Consider the following 26353-nt stretch of genomic DNA (forward strand, 5'->3'; position numbering starts at 1 on the left):
TTTGTTTTTTTTACAAAAACTAATGGGACCAGACTTATGATAAGTTGTTTTGTATTTTAGGAATTATTTGGGTTATTTTTTAAGAAACACATTTTTGTTTACTATTAATTGGTACTTAATTAATTATGAGAAAGATGGGCGGTATTTATTTGGTCTCTTTTACCAGCCGCAATCTTTGTGCTTTCAACTGATGCGGTTGATCACCCGCTTTAAACGACTTGTAGACAAGAATACACAATGAGGTCTAAATTCGCCATTTTGTACAATCGTCGACGAAAAACTCTCAGACTGACTTTGGAATCTTAACTACAACTTCATAATGCAGGGGTTGTCATTAAAGTCACTGAGGTCGCATTATGCAGTAAGTACCAGTGCTTCAAAAGTTTCATTTGTGGCATTAATTTTCATTCTTTGCTGGGTTTATAATATTGAGCAGTCTGTATTTTGCGCAATTTTAACGTTACTTACAGTGTTACACATAAAAAAGGCACGTAGACAGACACGGGATTCACAGACACACACAGGCTTAACGCAGGAACCGGCAATTCCATTTTTTCCCCCAATTACAGGACCTTCGTTGTAAATTTGGTACCCAAAAACCACCATAACTAAGTTCGGCACACTCATATAGTCGGTACATACACGCAAACACAAGCTCAACCCCCTGCCCAAATATATAAAATATAGCCGGCAAACAGTCATTCATACAGTTTTTGGCAGTAGTCTAGTTTTGCCAACAAATCCCCCGGCCCCCCCCCCACCCCCCCCCCCCCCCCAAAAAAAAAGTGTCGCCACAAAATCTGCAAAGCTATTGTTCCCTAAGCTTAAAGGCTAGTGTAGGTCTACGTAACACATATAACACTAAATTTAACTGTGTTAAATGATTAATTTGCATAATATTAATAATCCTTCCCTCTTCTCCTTTTTAGCTCGTTCCTCTGTTTGTCTCAGTGGTTGGAGGTGCTGTTTTCGCTGCCTTCTATGTCGGACGTCTTGCACTGAAAAATCCTGATGCAGCGTAAGTTAAAGGAATGACCAAATAAGAAGGGAATCAATATCCCATACATTCTAAAACTATATTTGTGTCCATTATAAATTATTGTTCATTACCTTTTATGTTTGTAAATTGTTTGAAATGCAGATGGGACAGGAAAAACAACCCCCACCCATGGACGAAGATAAAGCCTGATCAGAACATAAAGGTAGGAATACAAAGGGTAAAAAACGGGCCACCATAAATGTCCCCTTTTACCTCTCTTATTGCAGGGTCTATGTACTTTTTCCTAACAGTACATAAAACACAATGTCCACAGATTTACATTAAACTTACACTGTTTGAAGATCATGATAGTAGAAAGCGTCCCTTGACATTTTACTTACTGAGGTGCTGAAACAAATAATTTTACGTCTCAGTCTTAGCATGTAAAAATGTATTAACCAGTTATGCTATGGTTTTGGTATAATATCATAAGTGGTTAATGGGATTTTACTGAGACGAAAATTGTTTTGTGACTTGTTTTACTCATTTCTCAAAAACTACACAACCTCAGTTAGTAATATTTGAAAGGAAGCTTTCCACTATCATTATCCTCAAACCCTGTAAGTTTAATGTAAATTTGTGGACATTTTGAACAAGTACCCAAATCCTTTAAATGTCTTGGGGTAAAGAATCTACGAGAGAGAGACAGACAGAATCAGCCTTTGTCTAGTGTCTTCTAGCCTTGCTCAAGGCAGTCGAATTATTCACTCCGAAAAAAGACCGCCGCTGTATAAAAACCCACCCGTATTCACTGTGCGTAAAACCCACCCGTATTCACTGTGCGTAACATCGCACGACACGATGCCCCCGTACACTATCCGCATGCGGAGGCCGTCAGGCCGACAGTCTTGTAGGATCTGTGTTGAAGCCACTGACCTCATTACTATAATAAGCGAAGAGTTCCCACGGTCAACTCATTACCATAATGCCCGCGAAAGACGAGACATGTTTACCTCACACACCACCACCACGGACGCATGATAGGGTCCAAAGGTCGTGATAAGGGAAGTGCGTGATTGGACGTCAAAATAAATAATTCATTTGCCTCACATCCTGTGTTGTCTGATAGGTCTGACGAACGATATACATATTCATGAGCTGCATACTAGCATATCCTCGAGCCCCCCCAATTTCGTCCACTATTGGAATTTTTTCAATACAACACATTAAAACGGGAAGATACAGATCCGACAAGGCTGTCGGCCTGACGGCCTCCGCATGCGGTTAGTGGTGTACGAGTGCGATGACTTGTGTGAACAGTATTCGTGCGATGTGACAGTGTGTATACGGGTGGGTCATTCGGTGTGATCGCACACACCATGCACAGGGTATACGGCGGGTGGGTTTACAGCTGCGTCTTTTCGGAGCGAATAATGCGACTGCCTTGAGCAAGGCTAAGTGTCTTCAGACTTCAAACTTCAGAAATATTGTAGTTTTTCAATGTGTATTGTGGTTGGATACATTTAACCCTGAGTTAAAGACAACTGGACACTTGGTAATTGTCGAAGAACAGTCTTCTCACTTGGTATATCTCAACATATGCATAAAATAACAAACCTGTGAAAATTCGAAGTTGCGAGATAATAATGAAGAAAAAAAAACCTTGTCACACGTAGTTGTGTGCTTTAAGATGCTTCATTTCGAGACCTCAAGTTTTAAACTTGAGGTTTCGAAATCAAATTCGTGGAAAATTACTTCTTTCTCGAAAACTACATCACTTCGTAGGGAGCTGTTTCTCACAATGTTTTATACTATCAACATCTCCCCATTACTCGTAATCAAGAAAGGTTTTATGATGATAATTATTTTGAGTAATTACCAATAGTGTTCACTGCCTTTAAGAAAAAAATCCACATTCTGACTAATAAAGCCATTTCTCCAAAAAGTAATAGCCGGGAAGTCAAAATCCTTGATATCTTACATTGTAGAATGGATCAATCTACCTGACTAATATAGGGGGTTGGGGAGGTCAGGTGCCATCGTTTTTTGTGTAAGTTTTAAAAAATAAATATTGGCCCTCTTTAGCATTGGTATAAAGTTAGGTTGGTTTATTATTTGATAGCTGAAAAATGTTGCCAGCGCCAGGAAATTGTGCCTTGGACTTAATTTTTGTTTCTCTTTTTCTTGCAGTTCTACGCACCTGGCGGAATCGACTTCAAGAATCTGAAAGCAAACGGACCCGACATGAAGTAAATGCTCTTCAAATTGCAGTTGTGGCAATGACAGCAATACCGTTTGATTTGAGTCTAGCGTCACTTGCAAACAGCAGATATGCCTCCTCTGCTTAAAATACATTTAAGATTTGTACAAAGAAGTTATTCGTTCAGAAAATTAATTACGATCTTAGAGTTATAGAGACAGCCATTTGTAATTAATTTTAAATAAATGTGTGATTTTTAGTGTTTTGTTCATGCTTTAAACTTGGTTTCTGTTGTCATTTACATGAAATAAAGGGGTGTAGTGTGAAAACTAAAAAGAAGGTCTGTATAGAAGGCTGTATCAGTCGGACAATGAGACTTCTGCCATTTATTTTGTCATCTATTTCAAACAAATGGTTCCTTCTGAAGATGAACAATATGCCATTCAATAATCACATCATTAAAAAAAAAGAGAAAACGGATTATTACCTTTGGAAAAACTTTGGTGTGTCTCAGGCCTGGAATTTCTTGTTTGAGGGCCATTGTCATTTTACAAAGGGCACTTTCATTGGAAGGGGCTCCAAGGCCAGTACCAGTGTGACAGAAGCCTGCAGTCGCCCTGGCTGCTACATAATCCCAGGTCTGCTTTTCTTGCATATGGTGTACAGAATCCTTTTCATTGTTTGCGTTTCCTTTCTAGTTGCACTCATGTATTTATAAAAAGCATTTCCGTTATTTAATTTGTCCGAAAATAATTTTCTCAAGAACACCACACTTCACAGAATATCCTTTTAGTTTGAAAACGCAAGAGTTAAAAGTGTTTTTTTTGGGTCAAAATAAGAGAGGCTTTAGTCAAAGAAATTCAAATTAATACTATGAATAGCTTTTCATGTTAAAGCTGAAAATAAGTCTGTTAAAGTTTAACTCATATTTGGCTCATCCATGCAGAAAGGCTATCTGTGTAGTAAGCAAAGTTTTCTCAGGTCAAGTAGAGAATTGAAATTCAGGTCTTTGTTCTCTTAGAATATTCAAGAAAAATCGTTGTAGCTGCCACACAAAATCTTTTATATAGGCCTGAGGTCATGAAGCAACTTGCCCTCATTTGACTTTTCCTTGACTAAAACTGCGAGGTTGTTGTTGCAAAATTGTTGTTTCAATGCAATGAATCAAGAGTTTAGGAAAGTTTTTATGCAACCAATGTTCCAACTTGGTTTATCTGTGAACTTTACTTCCTTGCTCTATGATGATTTCAGACACATTTGTAAATTTGTGTAAGCACAATGTTTTCTCTAACAAAACACAACATCCATGAAGTCGGGTCTAGGTCGGAGTGCGCTTTTCCTGTGACATTCAATCCTTGCAAGCACAAACTTTCTGAGGAATCTGGGAGCCAGTTTCAAAAAGCTTATAAAGCAAGAAACCTTCACTTTGCAAAGTTTTTTTGTGTAAAGTCAGCAGGGAAACATTCAACAATACTGTGGCATTTTTGTGTTTTTGCGGTCTCATATAACCTGTTTATGCTGAGCATGGTTTATCTGTGCTAAGCGGTTTTGTGAAACTGGGTCCCTGTCTCCCAACATGTTCAATTAATACCAATATCAAGTGTGATTTTATCTGCATGCAGGTTGCATAGTCTTTACATTTGCACCATTTATAAGATTGAACATGCTGAAACAGAAATAAAGTTATTGATTGAAATAATTGAACACCTGGATTTGATTTGTTGTTGATTTGGTTTTGTATTTTGTTTAAATTATAACCCTGTCTGAAACAAAGGTGGCAAAAGAGTGAACTCACTGTTTGAAAAGGGGATGATAATTTGAGTTTTCCAATAATAACAATTCCGACACTAACGCTGAAGGCGCTCAACAAAATGGCAAAAGCTAAAAAATATACTTTTAATTTGGATAGTGTGAAAAGGTTTTGACTGATTTTTTTAAAGAACTAGCTGACAAGGCTTGATGCAGTGCAAATGGAAGACTGTTTCAGAGAGTAGGGCCAGCCATGTGTATGTATGTCAACTGTTATTGTCTCTATCACAAATGCTAAACATTCAAAGTTAGCTTCCAGTTCACCACAATTAAAAAGCGATGGCTGGACAATCTTTCAACTTTAGTCACACGGGTGATTTGTTTACTTTTAAAGACAAGTCATTAGTTCAATCTTAACACACGTATGTTTATGTCTACTTGGCTCAACTTTTATTTGTCTACATTCACAAATGCAGTATTTCATTTCAGACATAGAATCAAATTGATTGATTCATTCAGAAAAACAACTCAAAAACAAAGTAGCACACAACATTCTGATAAGTTTCTCAAACTTATTGCTTATACGTTTCAAATAAACAGCAAACAATTTCCAACCCCCAAAAGGAAATATTCTTTCCATATAACAATCACAATGTTTTATTCTTGGCTGAATTTCAAAGAGCTGCTACGCTAAACATTCGTCACAATATTAGGTTAGGTAACCTGGGACCAATTTCATAAAGCTGTTTAGCAGAAAATACTGCTTAGCAAGAAGTTGCACCAGCTGCAATAATGTAAACTTTATGGTAACCAGTTTCTGTTAAGCAAGATTGTTTCTGTGCTTAGCAAGTTTGTATGCTTACAGGCTTTATGACATCCACCCATGGGCTCAATTCTGTGACATCAGACTTTGCTTAGCAATTAAGATTTATAAAAGTCTTAAGACCAATCTTCGCTCTTTGTGAAATCAAGGCCAGAATCAAAACACTCTTTTCCAAATCATAAGTGAACCATGCCTTTTATATAACTTTATTTTGGATATAATAAATGTCAACAGTTGTTTTCATCTTGCTCTATACATGTACCAATACTAAACACTTTGCCTTTTTTATAGTTGGCTTACTGAAAGAAAGAAAGAAAATATAATAACTCTCACAGAGATATGGAATTTAACAAGATATTTTCATGTACTTATAATTTGTTTCAAAAAGGTTTTACCATCGAATACTATGCAAAATCGTGGCTACTTCAGATAAATATGCAATGTTTAAACATGCAAGTTGACTATTTTATAGACTAGATTGAAGTTTCAAAGAAAGGAAAGCAAGTCATCTTAATGGAATTCTCAAATTTGTTTTTTCCCAAAGACTCAGGCAAGACTAATTGCTACTAAGAAAAATAAAGAAATAATTATAAAGATATTAACTCCTGATTTTGATTATTTTTCCAAGCTCCGTTTGTCAATAATAGCTGGGAAACTGGTAAGTTTAAAGAATGTGTGCCATTCTATCTTGCCCATATGCCAAGTAAATGTTTGTTTTTAATAAAATATGAATGAGCTACTAACCACTTTATACATTTTTTTTTTAATGTTCTCTGGGAATGCCCATGAACAGGCCTCATGATGTGACGCCACTGGCAGGTGGAATAAGGATCATACACAAATTAATTGTATTGCTACCATACCATTACAAAGCACTAAAATCAATCTTTAAATATATGAGTTATCAGTATCACCATAGTCATCTGTAGTGTGACATCACACTTCGCTTATCAGTTAAGACTGATTCGCACTTAAGATCAAACTATAGTTCTTTGGTAACTTTGTTTTTGTGAGCATTACCAGAGAAAACATTTGTAGGGAACAATTTACAAAGGGTTATTAATTATTAATAACAAACTTGGACATGGTATTATGGTCAACACAGTGTGGTACAAACCCCGAGGCTGTTGTAAACTCAATGAAAAAATAATAATAATTAATAATTATTATCATATTATTAACGATCAGTTAAAATAAAAATCTGTACTTATTCATGAGCGTCCAACTCTGCCAACTTATTCCACAGAAAATTAGCTGAACATAAACATAAATCAATCTCTCCATGTTCGAATGAACAAATTTGACATTCTCCCTGAAACAAATTCCCTATTACATTGAATGTCATTGTAAACATCTCCCTGATTGTTACACAAAATCTTCCAATTACAAGATGCAAATGTTGGCAGCTCTTCTAATGTCAAAGACCCATACACTCTGTCAATAACCTTTCAAAGCAATTTAAAGGAGTTGAAAGAAAAGACAAGGGAATGTCGCCAACCCTTTGACATTTTAAAGTAGGTTGAATGATCAGACAGAACTTAAAGGGTGTGGGCAGTTTGGTTAACTGCAAAAAAGTAGACTACAAGTAGAATTTATTCCTTTAAATAACTGTCACCTCACACACTAAGCTTTGGAGTGCTTGACAATGTGTACAAGGGCCTACAACTGTCATTCAATACAGCACAACAGTTAAACAATTTTTGTTAAAATATTCAAACACACATTAATCATTGAGCTACACATGTTTTTGACCAAAGCATCAACTCTTCAAATCCCTGTGTTCTCACAGCTACAAAACATATGTGTTATCTTGACCAAAACCACTGCCCTATAAACCTGCAGTACCTCATGCAAGCTCCTACAAGTTAGCACTCAAGACATGATTATAAAGCTCTTAAGATCTTAACAGAATCTCTGTTTGCAAACATGTCAACTAGTACGTAGTACAAACCACATCAACTGAGCCTAATTTCAGAGTTCTGCTTACCGCTGCATTCTGTGCTTACAGCTTACACAATGATTGCTTTACAGAGTGCTGTAAGCGAAGATATTCTGCGGTAAGCAGAACCGTGAAGATGAATCTCGATCAATAACACTTCAGTCCAATCAAACTAAAACTAATAACAAATACACACTTGGTGGTGGTTTGAACTGCATCTCTTGTTAGTATCTATCACATTATATGCAAACTGTGCTGCATTATTTTGCTGCTTTTTATGAGGTCAATTTGTAAAATAATCTTTGGCTTTATACCACAACAAACAGCAGAATGGTTAAGGCTACATCGCCATGTGGACTAAACTTGATTTCAAGTCTAAGATCGGGTTGTTCTTTTCAACAAGCACAACAACATTGTTCAAAGTTAAGTCTAGTGGCCCTATTGATGAATACTAATACAGTACAGCTTTACATTTTAGGTGCCAGTCTATTTGGATTATGAGCTTAGATACCTGTTGGTGACAATCCTACAAATATACTGAAAGTCACACAATGCAATCCTGTAAAATATGTACTTTACTCACAAACATCCTAACTTATGTAAACCAGACCTCTGATTCTATAACTCATGTTACAAATAATTTATCCCCTCAAAGTAGTTGTATTTATGCAAGATAAGTAATTAATTATGTCGGTATATTGCTTATTACTGAAACTTTACCGCACCTTTTATATTGCGCAGATTGTCAAGTTTGAGTCTAACTCTTCTACAACAATCCGTTACTTTTAAATAAATTCCACATTCAGATTCAAGTATGTCTTCGTAGAGGTTTTTAAAAGGAGACTGTCGTGGATAATATCTTGCTAAAATGATTTTCAAAATAAATCGCTGAAAAGGCCAGCCGACCTACATGTAAGCATACCCGGCCGATTAACATGGAGGTAGCCAACAACAATTATTGCTTTTATAAATTAATCTTCTACGCATAAATATAAGAAAAACAAAGACACAATTATGTGCCAAGCACAGACAACATTTTGGCTGTATATAATCTGGCTGAGCAGTTTTTTTTTAACAGCTTAGCATTGTTGATTCACTGGACCTGCTGGGCTGTGAAAAAGATAAAAAATCATGCATTTAGTTTTTGTATAAGATTTTTATTTTATTTTTCTGGCCACATTGACACCAAGGGATCCTCAAAATTGACGACAGTGACCCCTCGCTATAAAGAGCACCTGTTATAAAGAGGTTCTGCTTATAAAGAGTACATTCTTGTGGCACGATACCACCACAAAGTCAACCTGATCCCCAATACATGGCATGTATCTAAAATAAGTTGTGAATTCCCCCAGTTTTGAACAAGTTCTAAAGTGCAATACAGGTCAACTCAATACAACTGTATTCATAATAAAACTCGTAGACATGCAATTTGTTTCCCTCACAAAATGAGCAACATTTTTGTCAAACCAATCCATATGATAATTTTTTTGTAAACAGGAACAACCAAATCAAAACATCATTGGCAACAAGCAGATGTGTATATAGGAATAGAAGTCGTATTCCCGGATTTCTATAACGCCATTTAACATAGACCTCATCGCAAATACTTGGGCGCGCTTTAGGCGAGTAATGAGGTGCATGCTGATCTTACTTGATCGCTAGCATGTACCTCATTCAACAGTTGGCGCTTGCACACTTGGTATTTGCGAAAAGGTCTATAAGAGCCCACGTGACCCCTCAAGCGTAGATAATACGCATCGTATTTGTGTAGCCAGAACCGGAGCGCCATCCAGTCACGACGATGATTGGGTTACCCTCCTTGAAGAAGCCCCTGTGAAGTCCAGAAGTGATGGCGTATTTCACGCGGTTGTCGATATCGTCCTGCCAGTTCTCGCTTTCTTTCTCCTGGTAGAGACATGGGAAGCATCCTCTGTAGAGATGGATTCTACGAGCGACGTCTGCGCTGCGGGTTACCGTCAAAATGGGAGCCAGTGGACGGAAACGGGATATCATGTGCGCAGATCTATCAGACGCAAATAAAGAAAATTGAAACAACACAGTTCAATAGATTGATGGTTTCTTCTTGAGATCAGGATTTCTTTCAAAGTTGTCTTTCTTTGAAAAATTCAACATTTTTAAGTATCACTCTAAGAACTAAACAGCATTTAATTACAAGAAAATCTTTAAAACGGTAGATAAAAAGCAGCCCACACTCACCCTCAAATAAAAAAGCTATATAGATAACAATTAAAAATAATAAAGTAAAAGTAAAAAAAAAACACTAAAAGTTAAATGCATGGACTGAAAAAGTTATGTGCTGGATGAAACTTATCATCTACAATAGAGTGAGCCCTTTTAGTAAATGAGATTATCCTAATACTCACCTTCCAGTCTTGGAGAGTACAATGATGGCACCAGCAAGACATTTGAAAGACGCTTCTACTGCGGCGATGGCAATCGTCAAAGCAGCACCAGTTGGCATCTCAGCATAACGGCAGAGGTCCTCAAAAGTCCTGAGATGGAAAACAGCTGATTCTGCCTCACGAGTAATCTAAGGGAAAAGATCATTTCCAATGATACAACCATTTAATAGATGGAAATTTGCATCAGGGATAAAGATTATATATTTTGTATCTTCTTTAAATAAAATTGTGGCATCAGGTTGGTTCAAGTTGTTCCTACAATCTTTCTTTCCTCTTTGCGGAACCTGCTGGAATCCCACCTCAGACCTTGCACGCTGATTGGGTTTTCATCTGTCTATCATCATACAATGTAACTACGAGATCTTTCTAGTATAGACATTACCCAAACAGTTAATTGTCCCATAACTAAAAGTGCCATTTAATGAGGCGAAACACCTGGCCAGAAATTCCAAAGAAAACAGTTTCCTAACAAACATTGGTATAAGTTTTGATGATTTAGTTAAAGGAACACGTTGCCTTGGATCGGACGAGTTGGTCTATTAGAAGCGTTTGAAACCGTTTGTTATGAAACGCATATGATTAGAAAGATGTTTTAAAAGTAGAATATACTGATCCACACAAGTATCATTCGTTTCCTTTTAAGTCGCGAACTATCATGGTCGGCCATTTATGGGAGTCAAAATTTTGACTCCCATAAATGGCCAACCGTGTTAGTCGACAGGGTAAAAAGAAAACCACGCAATTTTGAGGCATACTTGTGTAGATCATTGTATTCTACTTTTACAATATCTTTTTAACCATATACATTTTACAACAAGCGGTTACAGAACGCTTTTCAAAGTCCAACTCGACCGATCCAAGGCAACGTGTTCCTTTAAATTGAAATAATTAATTCTAATCACCTTGTGCATCATTGAGCAGGCATCTATGGGGTAAGCTCCTTTAGCAGTTTCACCTGACAGCATGACGCAATCTGCACCATCTAAGACTGCATTAGCAACATCGCTGGTCTCTGCACGGGTTGGTCTTGGGTTCTTCACCATGCTCTCCAACATCTTCCCAAAAAAAAAATAAAAAATAAAAAAACACTGGGTAAAATATTCAGACAAGGCCGAGTGAAACAAATCACTAAATCAGACAAACTTAACTCTGGTGGCTAGTGACTGGTATAAGTCCCTTCAGAAAAATAGTTAAAATAGAAAAATAGAAAAATAGTTAAATAGAAAAGTAAAGATCACACGACCACACAGGTTTCAGAATGGGCAAGAGGACTCTTGGAAAGCAATTTATGGTTAATTCCCTTGATGACTACTTTACCTGTGTGGCACAGATGACGGGCTTGCCCACTTTGTTACAGCGACTGATTATCATTTTCTGTGCGAGGAAGACTTTCTCTGGTGGGATTTCGATACCCAGATCTCCTCTGGCAACCATTATGCCGTCACTCGCTGCCAGGATCTCATCAAATCTACGTCCAACAAAAACCATTCACTGTGTTATACATATTATTATTTGGCATTAAAAACAAAAGGGCGTTAACACATTCCATCAGTGTGTGGTATGTAAGTACATGTTGGGCCAGCGCTACGAGTCTGAATAACAGGCTTTGTACTACAGCGTAGACAAAATTAACAGAAACATAGGCCACAATCGTACCTGGTAACAGTGTGTTGTTCGTCCTCATTTTAAAGTAACGTCCGTCGATGTCGGTTTTTTCCCATAACCGATATATCGAAAATTTAATATCGAGTATACTCGATATATCGAGTATTTCCCGCGCGCAAGATGGAAGCCTAAAAACAGCACGTGGTATACTCATGGAGGTAGAAAGATATATACCGTAGACTGACAGTTTAATAGGGTTACATTTCAACCTGTTTTTGTCTGATCCCACGAACTTGTTTGTAGTTCAAACAATTTCAAATTGCGTAGTCCCGCCCCGATTATTTCTGATTTTACAACAAAGTATGATCGCCGCTACCGCTGGCTTGGCCATTTGGTGAACGCTCACCACAATTCTCGATTCGTGATTGGCCATGATTGGCCGTCTCAAAATGACACAGAGCCTTTGTGAGTTGCGTGACTCGCCGACATTAAGGTGTCAGTTGCCGATGCATTGATGTAGAAGTGTCAATCAAGTTGTCCGACGGGCGCCCGGACTACATTTACGGTTGAAAATGGTTGAGATAATCATCGAAAAAAAATCACTAGAAAGTCCCGCAAAACACAGACCTACCACTCCGCGATCACAATATACAACGCACGCAGCATGCAGTCACATAGTCTCCAATAAAGGCTCGTAGTCTTTTTACTTTGCATTCTATAACAAAGGCAAGAAACATTGAATGCTAGAACGCCCTCTATTGTCGAAATAACGCAGTGCATCACGCGTTACCGCCTTGACCAAAGACTGCACGTGTCTGTGCATGCTTGGGCAAACGGGTTTCCCCCCCGAATTGCAATAACCATACACGCTGGTGTGCACGCTTAAACCGTACAAAAGCATAGTCTTCGCTGGTACGCACGCAATAGCCGCCGACAGCGTGGTCTGTGCTGCGAAGCATAAAGTTCCTCGGAAATGTTAGCTTGTTTACCGAAAACAACACAACGTGTAGGCTTTATTTGACCAAAATGACGCCATTACGATACCTTGGATTGTTAGAAAGATTATTTTACTGTATAACGTAAGATTGTTTTCTTCCTTGTTTTGTTTTGTCTTATTGATTCGGGGAAGTTTTTGCGGGGTGAAGACGCATTGATTTTGATCACATGCGCAATGGGAAGTTGCATCTTAAACAGCCTATGGGGCAGCAGCGGCGGTTTCTTTTGAGGTTTTACCGAGCGCTCGCCGCGGGGTCGTGAACTTCTGCGGCGGGCCGGCGGCTGATGGCGAAAACACAAAGAACAAGCAGACATACTTGGTTGTAAAACGTATTTTATTTAATAGGGCAACTCAAAATGATGAAACTACATAACGACGACGGCTTTTCTAATACTCAAACACAGATTTCTTTTAAATAATCGGACACTCTTTTGGTATTTTCGATATCATTTAGGAACATCGAAATTTTCAAAACATCGAAATTATTTTCGATATATCGAAAATCCGATATTACGATATGATTATAAAAGTGACATCGGCGATTTCGATGTCAAAAAAATATCGAGTTTTTGAGTATTTTTGATATATCGACGGACGTTATTTTAAAGATGTTTTTTGTGACAAGGGCGATGCGTCCTTGACTACCATTATTTAGTTTCAAACTTGTCGACGTGAAAGACAGTGTGCGCCTAGTCTTGGCTCAAGGTGTTGGCTTTTTAATACAGTTTCTAGTAAAGTGCCCTCTTTAGGTTGAACGGGACAACGACATTGGCAAAAATATCCATCGTGCTTAACGAAAAAACGAACAACGGCTTTAGTCAAAGACTATCGCGAAGATGACAGGTTCCTTTTCTCTGCTCTGTGCATGTGTTGTGCAGTAAAATTACTTACTTGCTGCTTGATGAAAAAAATGAAAAAAACGCAGACCGGCCATTCACGGCAGAGTCGGGAAAAACGCAGAGACCGCAAGAAAAACACTGAATGGGAAAATTAAAAATGCGAATTTTTCGCGTAAACGCAGAAGTCTCACATGCCTGGGCCATGGAAGCGCTACGGAACGATCAATGCAATACGGAACGATTTAGGCAAACTTTTTATCTAACTGCAGTCAGGGGACTTATTGATATTGAGTAATTAATCTGTCGGTTTTTCCTCTAAAGACTTCTCATTTTTGGAAACTATTCATATTTATCCTTATCATTGAGAGAAGTATTGGGTGTCATTTTAGATTTTTTACTAAATTACCCTGATGTCTTATCATGTATTTCTTATTTCTAATATAAACCATACTTGTGTGTATTTTTTAGCACAACACACAAGGCAAAGTCTATTTTATACTTGTATATAAATAGCAATGAACCAAATCTAATCTAATCTAAATGAGATATCTATAAATATGATAAGTAAATAATAGGTTGTACAGAGATGCTATGTATCTTTTTTTTATATTCTACATGGCCTTAAGGTTGAGTGTTTTCAAGGACACAAGTGCATGACCGGCACCATCAGTCCAGTGGGCTAGGCTGCCTTGAAATATCAAAGTACCAATTGTTATGATGTGAGAGATAAATGCAAAGTATACCCTTGCAAGGGTTGTTTTTGGAACCAGTTGTTTAATCCATTATAAATGTGGATATAAACAATAAAACTAACCTTAGAAATTCAATTTCAAAATGTGGTAGCGTTTTTGAAATATTGCCATAAATCTGAAGCCATTATGTCCAGGCAGGAAGTACAATCTGAGATATGAATACACAACCTGAGAAACATTTCTGGTTGAAACACTTTTGAATCCTTCTCCTTCACCAAGCTCATTTGAAGGGAATTGTTTCTCAAAATGTTGTTTTTTATCAACAGCTAAATTGCTTTTTACCAAGTAAGTTTGTATAGCCATTAACTGTTAAAAGTATTTACCAAAAGTATAACCTTCCTCTAGGGCACACTTGAGCTTACCTGTGAAGTCCCTCGTGGTTCTCAATTTTACTGATGATCTTAATGTTTTTGCCCGCTTCACCGAGGACCCCACGAACCTCGGCGACATCAGCTGCCTTGCGGATAAAGGAAGCAAACACCATGTCCACCCCTTGCTCGACCCCAAAGAGCAGATCTTCTTTATCCTTCTTTGATACTGCTGGCAGGTCAACGATGGCTTCCGGGAGGTTAATCCCCTTCCTTGACCCCAGCATACCTCCGTTCACAATCAGACAGTCAAGGTAGTTGGCACCTAAATCAGGAATGCAGGGACAGTGGTTAGGGACTGTTCTATTTTCTTTCTTTGCAATGCTGGGTCTTTTGCCCCGTTATATTTGGGGTTTTTTTGTCGATTGCGCATTTTAATGTTTTCTGCTTATTATCGTTTTAACTACCTTTTTATTGTATTACGAAACTCAATCAGGCATCAGTGACACATCCTTCGATCCTTTCAGCGTAAATTTCACTATGTTGCCCCTGCGGCAAACATTTGACGCAATGCATCTTAGGAATTAAAAACTAGTTGCGATTAGTGTCAAAGTGGCGACTACTTGAGGCACGACTAGTCGAGTAGTAAACTCCACTAGCTGCGCAGGCCTAATAATGGGCTATAAGGGGTACAAAGAGAAAGTGATATCCACCTACCAATGGACTTGACCTGAAGCGAGATGAGTCCATCATCAATGTAGATGATGCCATCAACTTCTAAGACATTCTTCATATTGGCATAGTCGGCAAAGATGCAGTCTTTGTTACCGCAAGAAGCGTGAGCTGGGTCCAGGGACACACGGATCATCTTTCCGTCCTCTAGTTTGACTTCGGCGCTACCGCCCTGTTTTGTGATTAAAAGTTTACAGATTAGGGGCCATTCGGAGCAGTCAGTGTTTTGGGGTGGGTGGGTCAAAAGATAACTGAAACCCAAATTCATTCTTTGTTTAAAACAAATATGAATACACATCTAATTAACAAACGAAATAGAAGAAAACAATGACAAGTTGGACGATATCATCAATATCATTTCTGTTTTAACTACAAAGTTGTTTGTTTAGGCGAGGACAAGCCATTGAAAACGACTAACAACTAATGAGATCTTTGATTTAAAGTATCTGGTTCATTTGAGGCATGACTTTGTTCTTCAGTAAACGGACTATACTATGAAGCCATTCAATATTTAAAAATCGAAATTTAAAAGGTCTCTGACTTTTTGTAGGAAAAAAAACACAATGTCTACAGATTTACACTAAACATACACAGTTTGAAGATAATGATAGTAGAAAGCTTCCCTGAAAATATCATATGCTGAGGTGCTGTAGTTTTTGAGAAATGAGTAAAACAATGTCATGGAAATAATTTTCGTCTCAGTGATCATGAGACAAAAATTATTTTAGCATGTAAAAACGTTTTTTTTTCCATGACATTATTTTACTCATTTTCCAAAAACTACAGCACCTCAGCAACTAATATTTTAAGGCATGCTTTCTACTACCATTATCTTCAAACGGTGTAGGTTTAACGTAAATCTGTGGACATTGTGTTACTAGTTACAAAAAGTACCCTAATCCTTTCCGATGGGTGGGTGGTTTAAACAAATTATAATAAAAAAAAATCAAAAGTTTTTAACTTTGACTATTCTGAATAGCCCCCTAGTAATTGTTTATAAAAGTGGCCATAGATCATTCAACACCAAAGTGGATGATTATTGAATGGTCAGAGTCGATGAGAGATTGTGAATGATTTCTAGAGTTGTTCCCTTACCCCTTCCAGCAGACCGGTCCTGATCTCAGGTCCCTTGGTGTCCAGGGCAATCCCGATACAACGAGGGACACGAAAGCGCTTCTCTGCCTCTCGAACATTTGCAATCGTCTGGGCGTGGTACTAGGATAGTAAACAATAAAGACAAACCATTAAACGCACTGGACACTATTGGTAATTATTCAAAACAATTTTTAACATACTGTATACTCCCCAGAGAGCTGAAATAGGTTAGGAATGTTAATGTAAAGCACTTTGAAACATTAAATGTCTGAACTGAATATTATTAATGTATTTTGCCAAAACTGGCTTCCATAGGACCTGGGGTCGGATTTCACAAAGAGTTAAGACTAGTTTTATCTCACTTAGGACGAGTTACCCGTCCTAACTTAGGACTAGCTGTACATTTTTGATATCTCCTAGGACTAGTCCTAAGTTAGGACTAGTCCTAACTCTTTGTGAAATCGACCCCTGTATCATTAAAAATCACTTGAATAATCAGCCAATGGGAGGCTTAACTGTATACAGTTTAGATGCAGTCACAATTCGTGGAGTAATGCAGACTCACACAGTGTTTTCAGGCCTGTATGCTTGGTTTTTGAAAGGGCAAGTGCACCAAGGCATTTTCTCCTTGGTAAAAGGCACCCTATGAGGAAATTGTAAATTTCTATTGTAGCATTTCAAGGGCACCAAGACAATGACCACGGGGCATGGAGGTTATCCCCTATGTTGCCTCCATGAAGCATCAGGCCCGTGTTCTTATCATACAAAAACATCCGAATGACTATGAAAGTTCACTAAAGCAACACCAACCTCATGTGATCCGTGAGAGAAGTTCATACGAGCGATGTTCATTCCAGCTTGGATGATCTTCTCTAAGGTGTCCACCGCACACGATGCAGGCCCTGACAACAATAAAACAGTAGGGGATAAGATAAAGTAGTACTGTGTAGATTCATCCTTCTTGTATAACAGTAATTAGCATTCATTTATTGTTATTGGATACAAGGAACATGACCAAGGCCCAATTTCATATTTTTGCTAAGCACAAAAATTTGCTTAGCATGAAATTTCTTCCTTGATAAAAACAGGATTTCCAACCAAATTTCCATTTGTTGCGTATTGCTTGTTGCTGGTATTCAACTGTTGTTTGCTTATCCTGAAAATTAAGTGGAAATTTGGTTGTACTCCTGGTTTTATCAAGCAAGGAAGAAATTTGATGCTAAGCAAATTGTTGTCCTTAGCAGATCTATGAAATTGGGCCCAGGGGGCAGCATAAAAATGGACGATGGGAAATGTATGGTCCTAGTCCTCACCGATAGTGCAGATGATTCCAGTGTTACGGACATTGCCAGGCCGGCTATCAATATGCAGCTTGCTCTGATGGTCTAAGAAAGAGCTTGCAGTCACTACCTTGTACTGAGTGGCTTGGAAGTAATGCTCACTGCCAAGTGTTTCTATTCCCTCGCTTTCACTTGGATGGACTGATCTTTGCATCTTGAACTCTTCTGATTACAGGGACAACTGGAACTAAAGTAGTAGGAAAGTACAAGTAGGATTTAAAACGTTACATGATAATGGTATTTATTCAGGTGAGATTTTGTGAGAGCACTGGGGGGTGTGTAAATCTCTTCTTTACTAGTGGTGGTTCTGAGAACCATTGATGGTCCACGATAACCAGCTGAACCTGTTTTTTTGTACATGTTGTACTGTACATGATGAACTGTTGGTTCATAAACTAGCCTTGCGTGAGTAAGATCACAGAGATTTAGTCAAACTGAAACTGAAATAATTAAGAACATGAATATGCTAAAAAAAGTGATGTTTTCTCATAATCTAGTAAAACAATGCAGCTTTAGTTTAGTAACTGTCAAACAAGTTTTTATCTCAGGATTAACTGGAACTGAAGTAAAATCATAGGAAAGTACAAGTAGGATTTGAAACTTTGCATGATTACAAATGGTATAATTAGAGCACCGAGAACTGTTGGTCAGGTTTATCTTTAACCAGTGTTGCATTGCATGCACGCTGCATGCTGGTAATCAAGGGTACACATAAACCGTTGGTTATCGTGGACCAGTGTTGCACTCAGAATACTATGGATTATTACCAACTTTTCAAACCCATTATTTGCAGCAAAATCATTCTATAAAAAAAATCAATAATTAATTTTAAATTGTTGGATTGAGTAAGGACTAGAAAGGATGGGATGAACTAGCAGGTTATCCTTCTGGCTTGGGATTCAGACTTAAACTGTTTTTTTTTTTTTTTTTTTTTTTTTTTAAAGGCAGTGGACACTATTGGTAATTACTCAAAATAATTATTAGCATAAAACCTTACTTGGTAACGAGTATTAGGGAGAGGTTGATGGTATAAAACATTCATTGTGAGAAACGGCTCCCTCTGACGTGACGTAGTTTCGAGAAAGAAGTAATTTTCTACGAATTTGATTTTGAGACCTCAGATTTAGAATGTGAGGTCTTGAAATCAAGCATCGGAAAGCACACAACTTCGGGTGACGAGGGTGTTTTGTTTCTTCATTATTATCTCGCAACTTCGTAGACCAATTGAGCTCAAAGTTTCACAGGTTTTTTCACAGGTGCATATGTTGAGTTACACCAAGAGAGAAGACTGGTCTTTCACAATTACCAATAGTGTTCACTGTCTTTATTAAGCCTTACCCTTATTAAGTAAAACTCAATAAAAATGAATATGCTCATAAAAATGTGATGTTTTCTCACAAGGTAGCTAGTATTAGTAAAGGAAAGGTTTCCGTATGGCGCCACCACTTTTTCATTCAATATGAAATAATATAGTATCCAATTTACCTCAATGAGATATCCCTTTTTGTAAAAAAAGGTTAAAAAGGGTGAAAAAGTGGTGGCGCCAAACGGAAAGTTATCCTTAGTAAAAAATAAAATGAATAATATTATAACCAACTGACAATTTTAGTTTACAGCCAAACATAGATCTGTGTAAGTAAGTAAACAATATCAATATAAAAATTATGAATAATTAAAGTATTTATTATGCAATACAAATACAATATAATAAATAAAATAAAATAAAAATAAAAATTTATAAATATAATGGTGAACAAAAAACACAACCGATTTGTCTTCTAATAATCTCTAAATTAAATACATGTCTGTGACATGTCTGACCATGGAGGTAGAAATATTATTGCCATTTTCATTTCTTTGCTATACACATAGTGACTGTCATTGAGAGACTGTCAATCCATGAGACTGGGAGCAGACAGCCGAGTAAATAATGTGACTTGATTTGGAAATCCCGATGTCGTCGACGTCCAGTATTTGGTTTATTGTTTTAGAAGATATTATAGTTCTTAAGTCCATACTAAAGTAAAATTAGTCAATAAAATACATGAATTCCCTATATTAATTCACAATTTTACGAGGAAACGACTTACCTTTTTGGCACGTACACCGGCTTTTTGTCCAGGGAAGCAATAAATTTATAGAGTGGTGCCGTTCTGAAATTGTGCCGGGTCAAGTATAAGCTTAGATAAGATGGAGAAGATAAGCTTGTTCACTGGGTACCAGACGTTATATCGTGCGATTTGTTTTTTCGCCGTCATATCTCGTCATATCACGCACACAAGTCATGAAGAGGCGACACACGAGACGTCAGGAACTGACCTGGGAAAATATCAACAGAGGGCGGTGTTGATAAACTTTAAACTTCCCACAGAGTTCAACGAACTTCTGAAACTCGCTGAAATCAATTGGTGCAAGATATGTGAACAGATTTCCTATGGTACGTGTACGAGTAGGATTCTACTCTACTCTACTCACTATATAACTGGTACTCTTCACATCGCTGTGTTAAACCAATGCAAAAATAACTGAGTACCAGCATACACCATACCATACACATACACACATACATAATGTACATTACATGTACATTTGTACATTACATGTACATTGTACACTGCATGCTCTTGTCCCTCTCGTCCGCCGTCGTCGCAAGCGTCGTCCACAGCTAGTTTTGACGCGGATTTGGTGATTTATGATGCCGATCCGAAACATTGATGGACATCTTTTCTCGGTAAGAAGTTGATTTTGTGCACGGTGGTCTTAACTGGTCACTCTCAAATTTTTAAATGATCAACATCAATTATTTTATATCAGATACTTAATTAATTAAGACTTCCATTATCAAATAACATGTCATGTTCATCCATGGAGGTATAATTCTACCTCCATGGTTCATCCTACAATAGTATCCTAGCCCCATATAATAATGAATAGGCTAGTTGGCCTTAGCTTTCGATCCAATCCGGACCTTCTTCAGAGGCATAAAACAAGTACAAACAAATACATATCCATTTATAGAAAAAGAGAGGGGGAAAGGGATTAAGGAAAGGATCCAGATGTTCTGAGAAGAACAGGTGGGAAGTGCGAAAATATAATAATAATGATAATAAAATATCAATCAATATACTGTCATACATGCCATAAACATGGCCCAACCCAGTGGATTGTACCGATTTATTGGGCTAGGTCATCCCTTATTCTTATTCTTATTCTTTATTTGGCCATTAAACAATAACAATATACAAACAGACAGTATGTAAAATAAATAATATAAAAACAAAAGTAAATACAAAGCAAGACAAACAGTACGGCACAGGAAATTACAAAACAACCCTAATGTGATGGCCAGCCCCCCGATTTCACGAAACTCATCGCAAGTAGCGACGCATCGCAGGGTTTGCGAAGCGTCGCAGACCTAAGACACGTCGCGGCTGCGACGAGTTCCACAATCCATTTCACCAAACACGTCGTAAGCGCGACGAGTCGCAATACAAACTATTTCCATTCTTAATAAAAACAACCTTTTGGACGAGGATGAACTGCTAAAGTTATGCGGCTGTTTTATGTTATTTACAGCTTGGTCATGAAACAGTCGTGTATTATAGTTCATTCAAGTAGGCAGTTTCAGTGAAATTAAATGCAGGTGATTTTTTTCTCTGACAAGATGTGGTCTGTTAAGGTGTATTATATGGAGTAAAAATCAATTTAATATTTTGAAATCTATTGTTTGGTTGCAGAGATATAAGGTTTTTAATGAGCGTGGATCGTCCAAAAAACGTACCTGTGTTCAAGTTCAATTTGTTATGTTTTTCTTCATATCGGCCACGGCCAAGTTTAACACACAGCCTATGGCAAAAGAGGGCGCACTATATGACAAGCTCCCTCTACCAATGGGGAGGTTTGCAGACTGTGCGATGTACATGTACACGTGCGTATTTAGGACAACTTTGCAAGAAATGGTTGAACAAAACCTCTCGGAGGGAGAAGAATATACAAAATCAAATTACACCAAATTTTCACAAGTTAATCTTAAAAGTATGGGAATTAGCACTGACAAAGTTGCATTCAATTTTGATAATTATCTCAGGAAGAAATCTTGATTAAAAAAACGGAAAACGCCGACAAAAATAGGTTTTCATGGTAAAAGCTATGCGACTAGATGTACCATGTGCGGAGTTTTATTGGCTACACGATGATGTAATCGTTATCTCATTTTGTGTAAACATATGCTCCCTCATCGTAAAAAACCATCTTCGGGCTTCTTCGGCTCTTTCCGAAGATTTCCGAAATCCGTTGTCCACGGGGTTCAAAGGTGGCGTCATGCACAAATGAATGGGCGCTACACGCGAGGCCAAGAATCCGGTTTCTGTCGTTGCTCTCTATTTTTTACAATATCTCCAAAACTATTTATCTGATTTCAAAACTTTTTGAAATGTAAGCACGAGGAGAGAATGCTCCTGCCTGCTGTCAAGTCTCATAGTTGTGAGTTGTACAAAATGTGAGTTATGATTTAATACATTTCGTTCTTTTTTTTCGGGGCTGTGTGTGTGTGTGTTTTGGTACACGTGAAATCAACTTGATGAAACTGCCTAATTCAAGATGGCAGACACTCAACCATTTCGGACCAGCGTTTAGGTTTGGGTTGTTTTGGTTGGTTTATACTTATTAATTGGTTGAGTTGTTTAAGTTTGTGTGTACTTTGTTATGCCTGTGTTTGTTTTCTTTTACCCGTCCTTTTTTTTTTGGGGGGGGGAAGGTAAATTTCCATTTGTTGTCTAGTGTCTTCCCGATTGGTTCACGGAAGTTACATGTGGTAATTGTTATGTCCTTTCATGCATTTTGTGCGTAAACAAATGAAACATAGCATTCTTACGACGACCCTATGGGTAGTCGTAACTTACAACGTGTTCTTCCCCGTTGTCAAGGAACTTACGATGTATCCAATGCACCATAACTTTGATGAAATGGATTTCATACGCAGCGCAACTTACGACGTGTAACCGGTCGCAACTTGCACTTGCGACGCGTCGCAGCGCTTCGTGAAATCAGGGGCAGGATCAACAAAAGTATAATTAAACACTCTGTAGCTCGAACACCTGTTAATCCACTCACATAGGGAGGCAAACTCACTATATTATATACTCTCTTTGGAAAAATAAAAACAATTAAAAGTAAATATAAATAATCTGTATACACAAAGCACAACTTGAAACAACAAAACCAAAAACAAACACCAGAAATTAGACAAGCAAATAAATAAATAAATAACCAAATTGTTAATCAAAACAATGTAAACAAAAAGTAACAATAAGTAAATGAATAAATAGTTGGAAAGGTACATGTAACAAGAAATACAGCAACAAATAAATCAAAATATGGATGGATAAACAAAAAAATAGGTCAATAAATAAACAGACAAATTGATAAAATAACAACGCAAGCAACGAAAAGTTAATCAAACTAACTCCTTTTCCAACATACATACCTTTACATCAACAAAAGGATGATTAAATATGAATAAAGCAATCAAAACAACCGATCAATTAATAAACAAATAATAAATAAACCAGAAATTAGATAAGCAAATAAATATTTAAATTAATAAATAACAACAATTTTGATATTTTATTTCTGAGTTACATGCACTCATCCGTCTATCTATCCACTCATTCATTCATTCACCCATTTTTTTCCTTTATTATATCCAACTGCAGGTATAAATGTAGAAATCAACCTTCAAGCAGTACTGGACTACCATGAAATAATGCAACTAATCCTCCGCCCCACTAGCCTTTTGTCAAGGCCTTCGTGGCTTAGACACTAGTTTGGTAGAGCCGTGATTCGAAGCGCCTGGAAGGGGATATTTGCAGGCTGGTCAAACCTTCCAGTCATTTTGAATGCGGATCTATGAAGCAATGAAGGCTACAGTCCCCCTGGTGGTACACAAGAGTATCAGACCAGTTATCAGTAAAAGTTCTCATGCACACTGCATAGTCTCTACAGATTTTAAATATTGTGGGACAGAAACCTCATTTCATATTTGGGGAAAACAACAAAAGTATACAAAAATCACATACCCATGTCAAAATGTTACTTTTGACATGAATACTACAAAATACAGTATGTTCAAGTTGCAGTTAATGTTAAAAAATGTTTATTTTGTACTTGTGTAAAACGCGTTTAAAAAACTCAATCATATTATGCGCCTTGAACACCCAGCAGGGTGGATATGTGCGCATTTTAAGTCTTATTATTACTATTATTATTATTTAAAGGCAGTGGACACTATTGGATAATTACTCAAAATAATGATTAGCATAAAACCTTTCTTGAGTAATGGGGAGAGGTTGATAGTATAAAACAAGGTGAGAAACGGCTTCCTCTGATGTGCCTTAGTTTTTGAGAAAAAAAGGTTTGTTATTTTATGCATATGTTGAGATACACCAACTGTGAAGGCTAGTCTTTGACAATTACCAATAGTCTCCACTGCCTTTAAATAATGATAGTCCATTATACTATAATGTATGTTACATGAAACAGTTTCCTAGCTACTACTAGACCATTTTTATATTATTTGGATGTTGATATCAATGACCAAATGTCATGGTTGAAAATAATAATAATAAAGCATGCAAAAACATTCAATGTAACTTTTAAAGGCACTGGACACCTTTGGTAACCAGTCTTCTCACTTGGTGTATGTCAACATAATGCACACAAAACAAACCTGTGAAAATTTGATTCATTCGGTCGTTGAAGTTGCGAGAGTATAATGGAGGATAAAACACCCTTGTTGCTCAAGTTATGTGCTTTCAGATGCAAAATTCTAGCTTGAATTCAATCAAATATTTGAGTGAGAAATTTTTGTTCTTCTCACAAACTACGTTATTTCAGAGGGAGCCATTTCTCACAATGTTATATACTATCAACAGCTCACCTTTACCTGTTACCAAGTTAATTACCAATAGTGTTCAGTGCCTTTAATATGGGAATAAAAGGGTAGCGACAGGTTGTAACGTGTGATCGGCTTGAGCGCATGGCAATGACCCTGCAAGGTTTAAACGGACATTTATCAACGAGTCACTACTTTTTTATTCCGAATCATAAATGCCCTTTTGTTAAAAAACATTACAAAAATACAATTACAGACACTTTGACCGTTTAAAATTTGAGTTTTGAAATATTGTTGTTTAAATGTTCAACACATTTTCACACAAAAACGGTTTTTGGGATACATAACTTTGAGTGAGCAATGAATGCTCACCCATAATAGGACCTTGGTCAGACAATTTTCTCACAAGAAAAAGGTTTAAGTTCAAAACAATTTTAAAGTTGGAAGCACTTTCTATTATTATGACAGATTTCTGTTAAATGCATATACTGTAGCTATATATATTGATGTGACTAGAGCGCTAACACCCCATTATACACGCATTAAAGTTTTGAAGCCGTGTCGGCGCATCAAATGTTCATGTACAAACGAATACAAAAAAGCTTGATATTTTGTACGGCAATTGTACGGCTATTTGCATGATAGTGCATTTGTTATTTTCTATGTGTCATCGAACCAAAAGGTGCAGCGAATGTAAACGCACAATCTGCTGATGACATCCAAACTGCGAGCGTCATTTGCGTCATGTTTAAAAGGCATGTATACTATTTTAAGTTTTTGTAGCGCAGACAGACGCTAATGGGCAGTTGCGTACGAAAGGGCACACGCCGAATTAAAAAAAAAAAGTCAATGTGAATTAAAATCTTGTCATAGTCATGCAACACATTAAACATGTCTGTGCCCAGGGTGGCTTCAAAACACAGAGCAAGTAGCGCTATATACATGTAAATGTAGATTATTATTATTATTATTATTATTATTATTATTATTATTATTATTATTATTATTATTCAGTATGTATAGCTCTATGGTTAAACGCGACCTTTATATTTGTTTATGTGATTATTTGACATTAATATGTGGAACTCAGTTGTGTAATTGCGATGGATTTTTTTAATAAACCTGTTTTATATTAAATTGAATTAATTTTGTCAACTTTAATTTGCATTGCATTGATTAAGGTTCTTCCTCTTTAATGCTTTATTCTGGCCCTATGCTTTAGCACTGTGTAGGATTCTGTCCCTATGCTTTAGCATTGAGTAGGATTCTGGCCCTATGCTTTAGCATTGAGTAGGATTCTGTCCCTATGCTTTAGCATTGAGTAGGATTCTGGCCCTATGCTTTAGCATTGAGTAGGATTCTGGCCCTATGCTTTAGCACTGAGTAGGATTCTGGCCCTATGCTTTAGCACTGTGTAGGATTCTGGCCCTATGCTTTAGCACTGTGTAGGATTCTGGCCCTATGCTTTAGCACTGAGTAGGATTCTGGCCCTATGCTTTAGCACTGTGTAGGATTCTGTCCCTATGCTTTAGCATTGAGTAGGATTCTGGCCCTATGCTTTAGCACTGTGTAGGATTCTGGCCCTATGCTTTAGCATTGAGTAGGATTCTGGCCCTATGCTTTAGCACTGTGTAGGATTCTGTCCCTATGCTTTAGCACTGAGTAGGATCTGTCCCTATG

General features: G+C 37.3%; 2 protein-coding genes and 1 long non-coding RNA gene across 3 annotated transcripts; 2 read left to right on the top strand and 1 right to left on the bottom strand.

The window, feature by feature from the left end:
* The first annotated feature begins 213 nt into the window (after positions 1 to 213).
* Positions 214 to 4883, top strand: LOC139937764 (cytochrome c oxidase subunit NDUFA4-like). Its single transcript, XM_071933064.1, has 4 exons — positions 214 to 361; positions 930 to 1018; positions 1142 to 1202; positions 3170 to 4883. The coding sequence occupies exons 1-4, from the start codon at positions 320 to 322 to the stop codon at positions 3230 to 3232; spliced, it is 255 nt and encodes an 84-aa protein (XP_071789165.1). The 5' UTR covers positions 214 to 319; the 3' UTR covers positions 3233 to 4883.
* On the bottom strand, positions 4025 to 20066 carry LOC139937763 (pyruvate kinase PKM-like). The gene is made up of 10 exons (XM_071933063.1): positions 19872 to 20066; positions 17755 to 17968; positions 17252 to 17343; positions 16442 to 16561; positions 15332 to 15518; positions 14669 to 14939; positions 11431 to 11581; positions 11016 to 11168; positions 10075 to 10241; positions 4025 to 9713 (listed from the first exon to the last, which is right to left on the bottom strand). The coding sequence occupies exons 2-10, from the start codon at positions 17933 to 17935 to the stop codon at positions 9428 to 9430; spliced, it is 1608 nt and encodes a 535-aa protein (XP_071789164.1). The 5' UTR covers positions 17936 to 17968; positions 19872 to 20066; the 3' UTR covers positions 4025 to 9427.
* Positions 20067 to 20205: 139 nt separating this feature from the next.
* LOC139937805 (uncharacterized) lies at positions 20206 to 23897 on the top strand. Its single transcript, XR_011786088.1, has 2 exons — positions 20206 to 20512; positions 23496 to 23897. It is a non-coding gene; the product is annotated as an uncharacterized lncRNA (long non-coding RNA).
* The last annotated feature ends 2456 nt before the right edge of the window (positions 23898 to 26353 follow it).

This window comes from Asterias amurensis, chromosome 5 (assembly GCF_032118995.1).
Source record: "Asterias amurensis chromosome 5, ASM3211899v1".
Taxonomy (NCBI): Eukaryota; Metazoa; Echinodermata; class Asteroidea; order Forcipulatida; family Asteriidae; genus Asterias; species Asterias amurensis.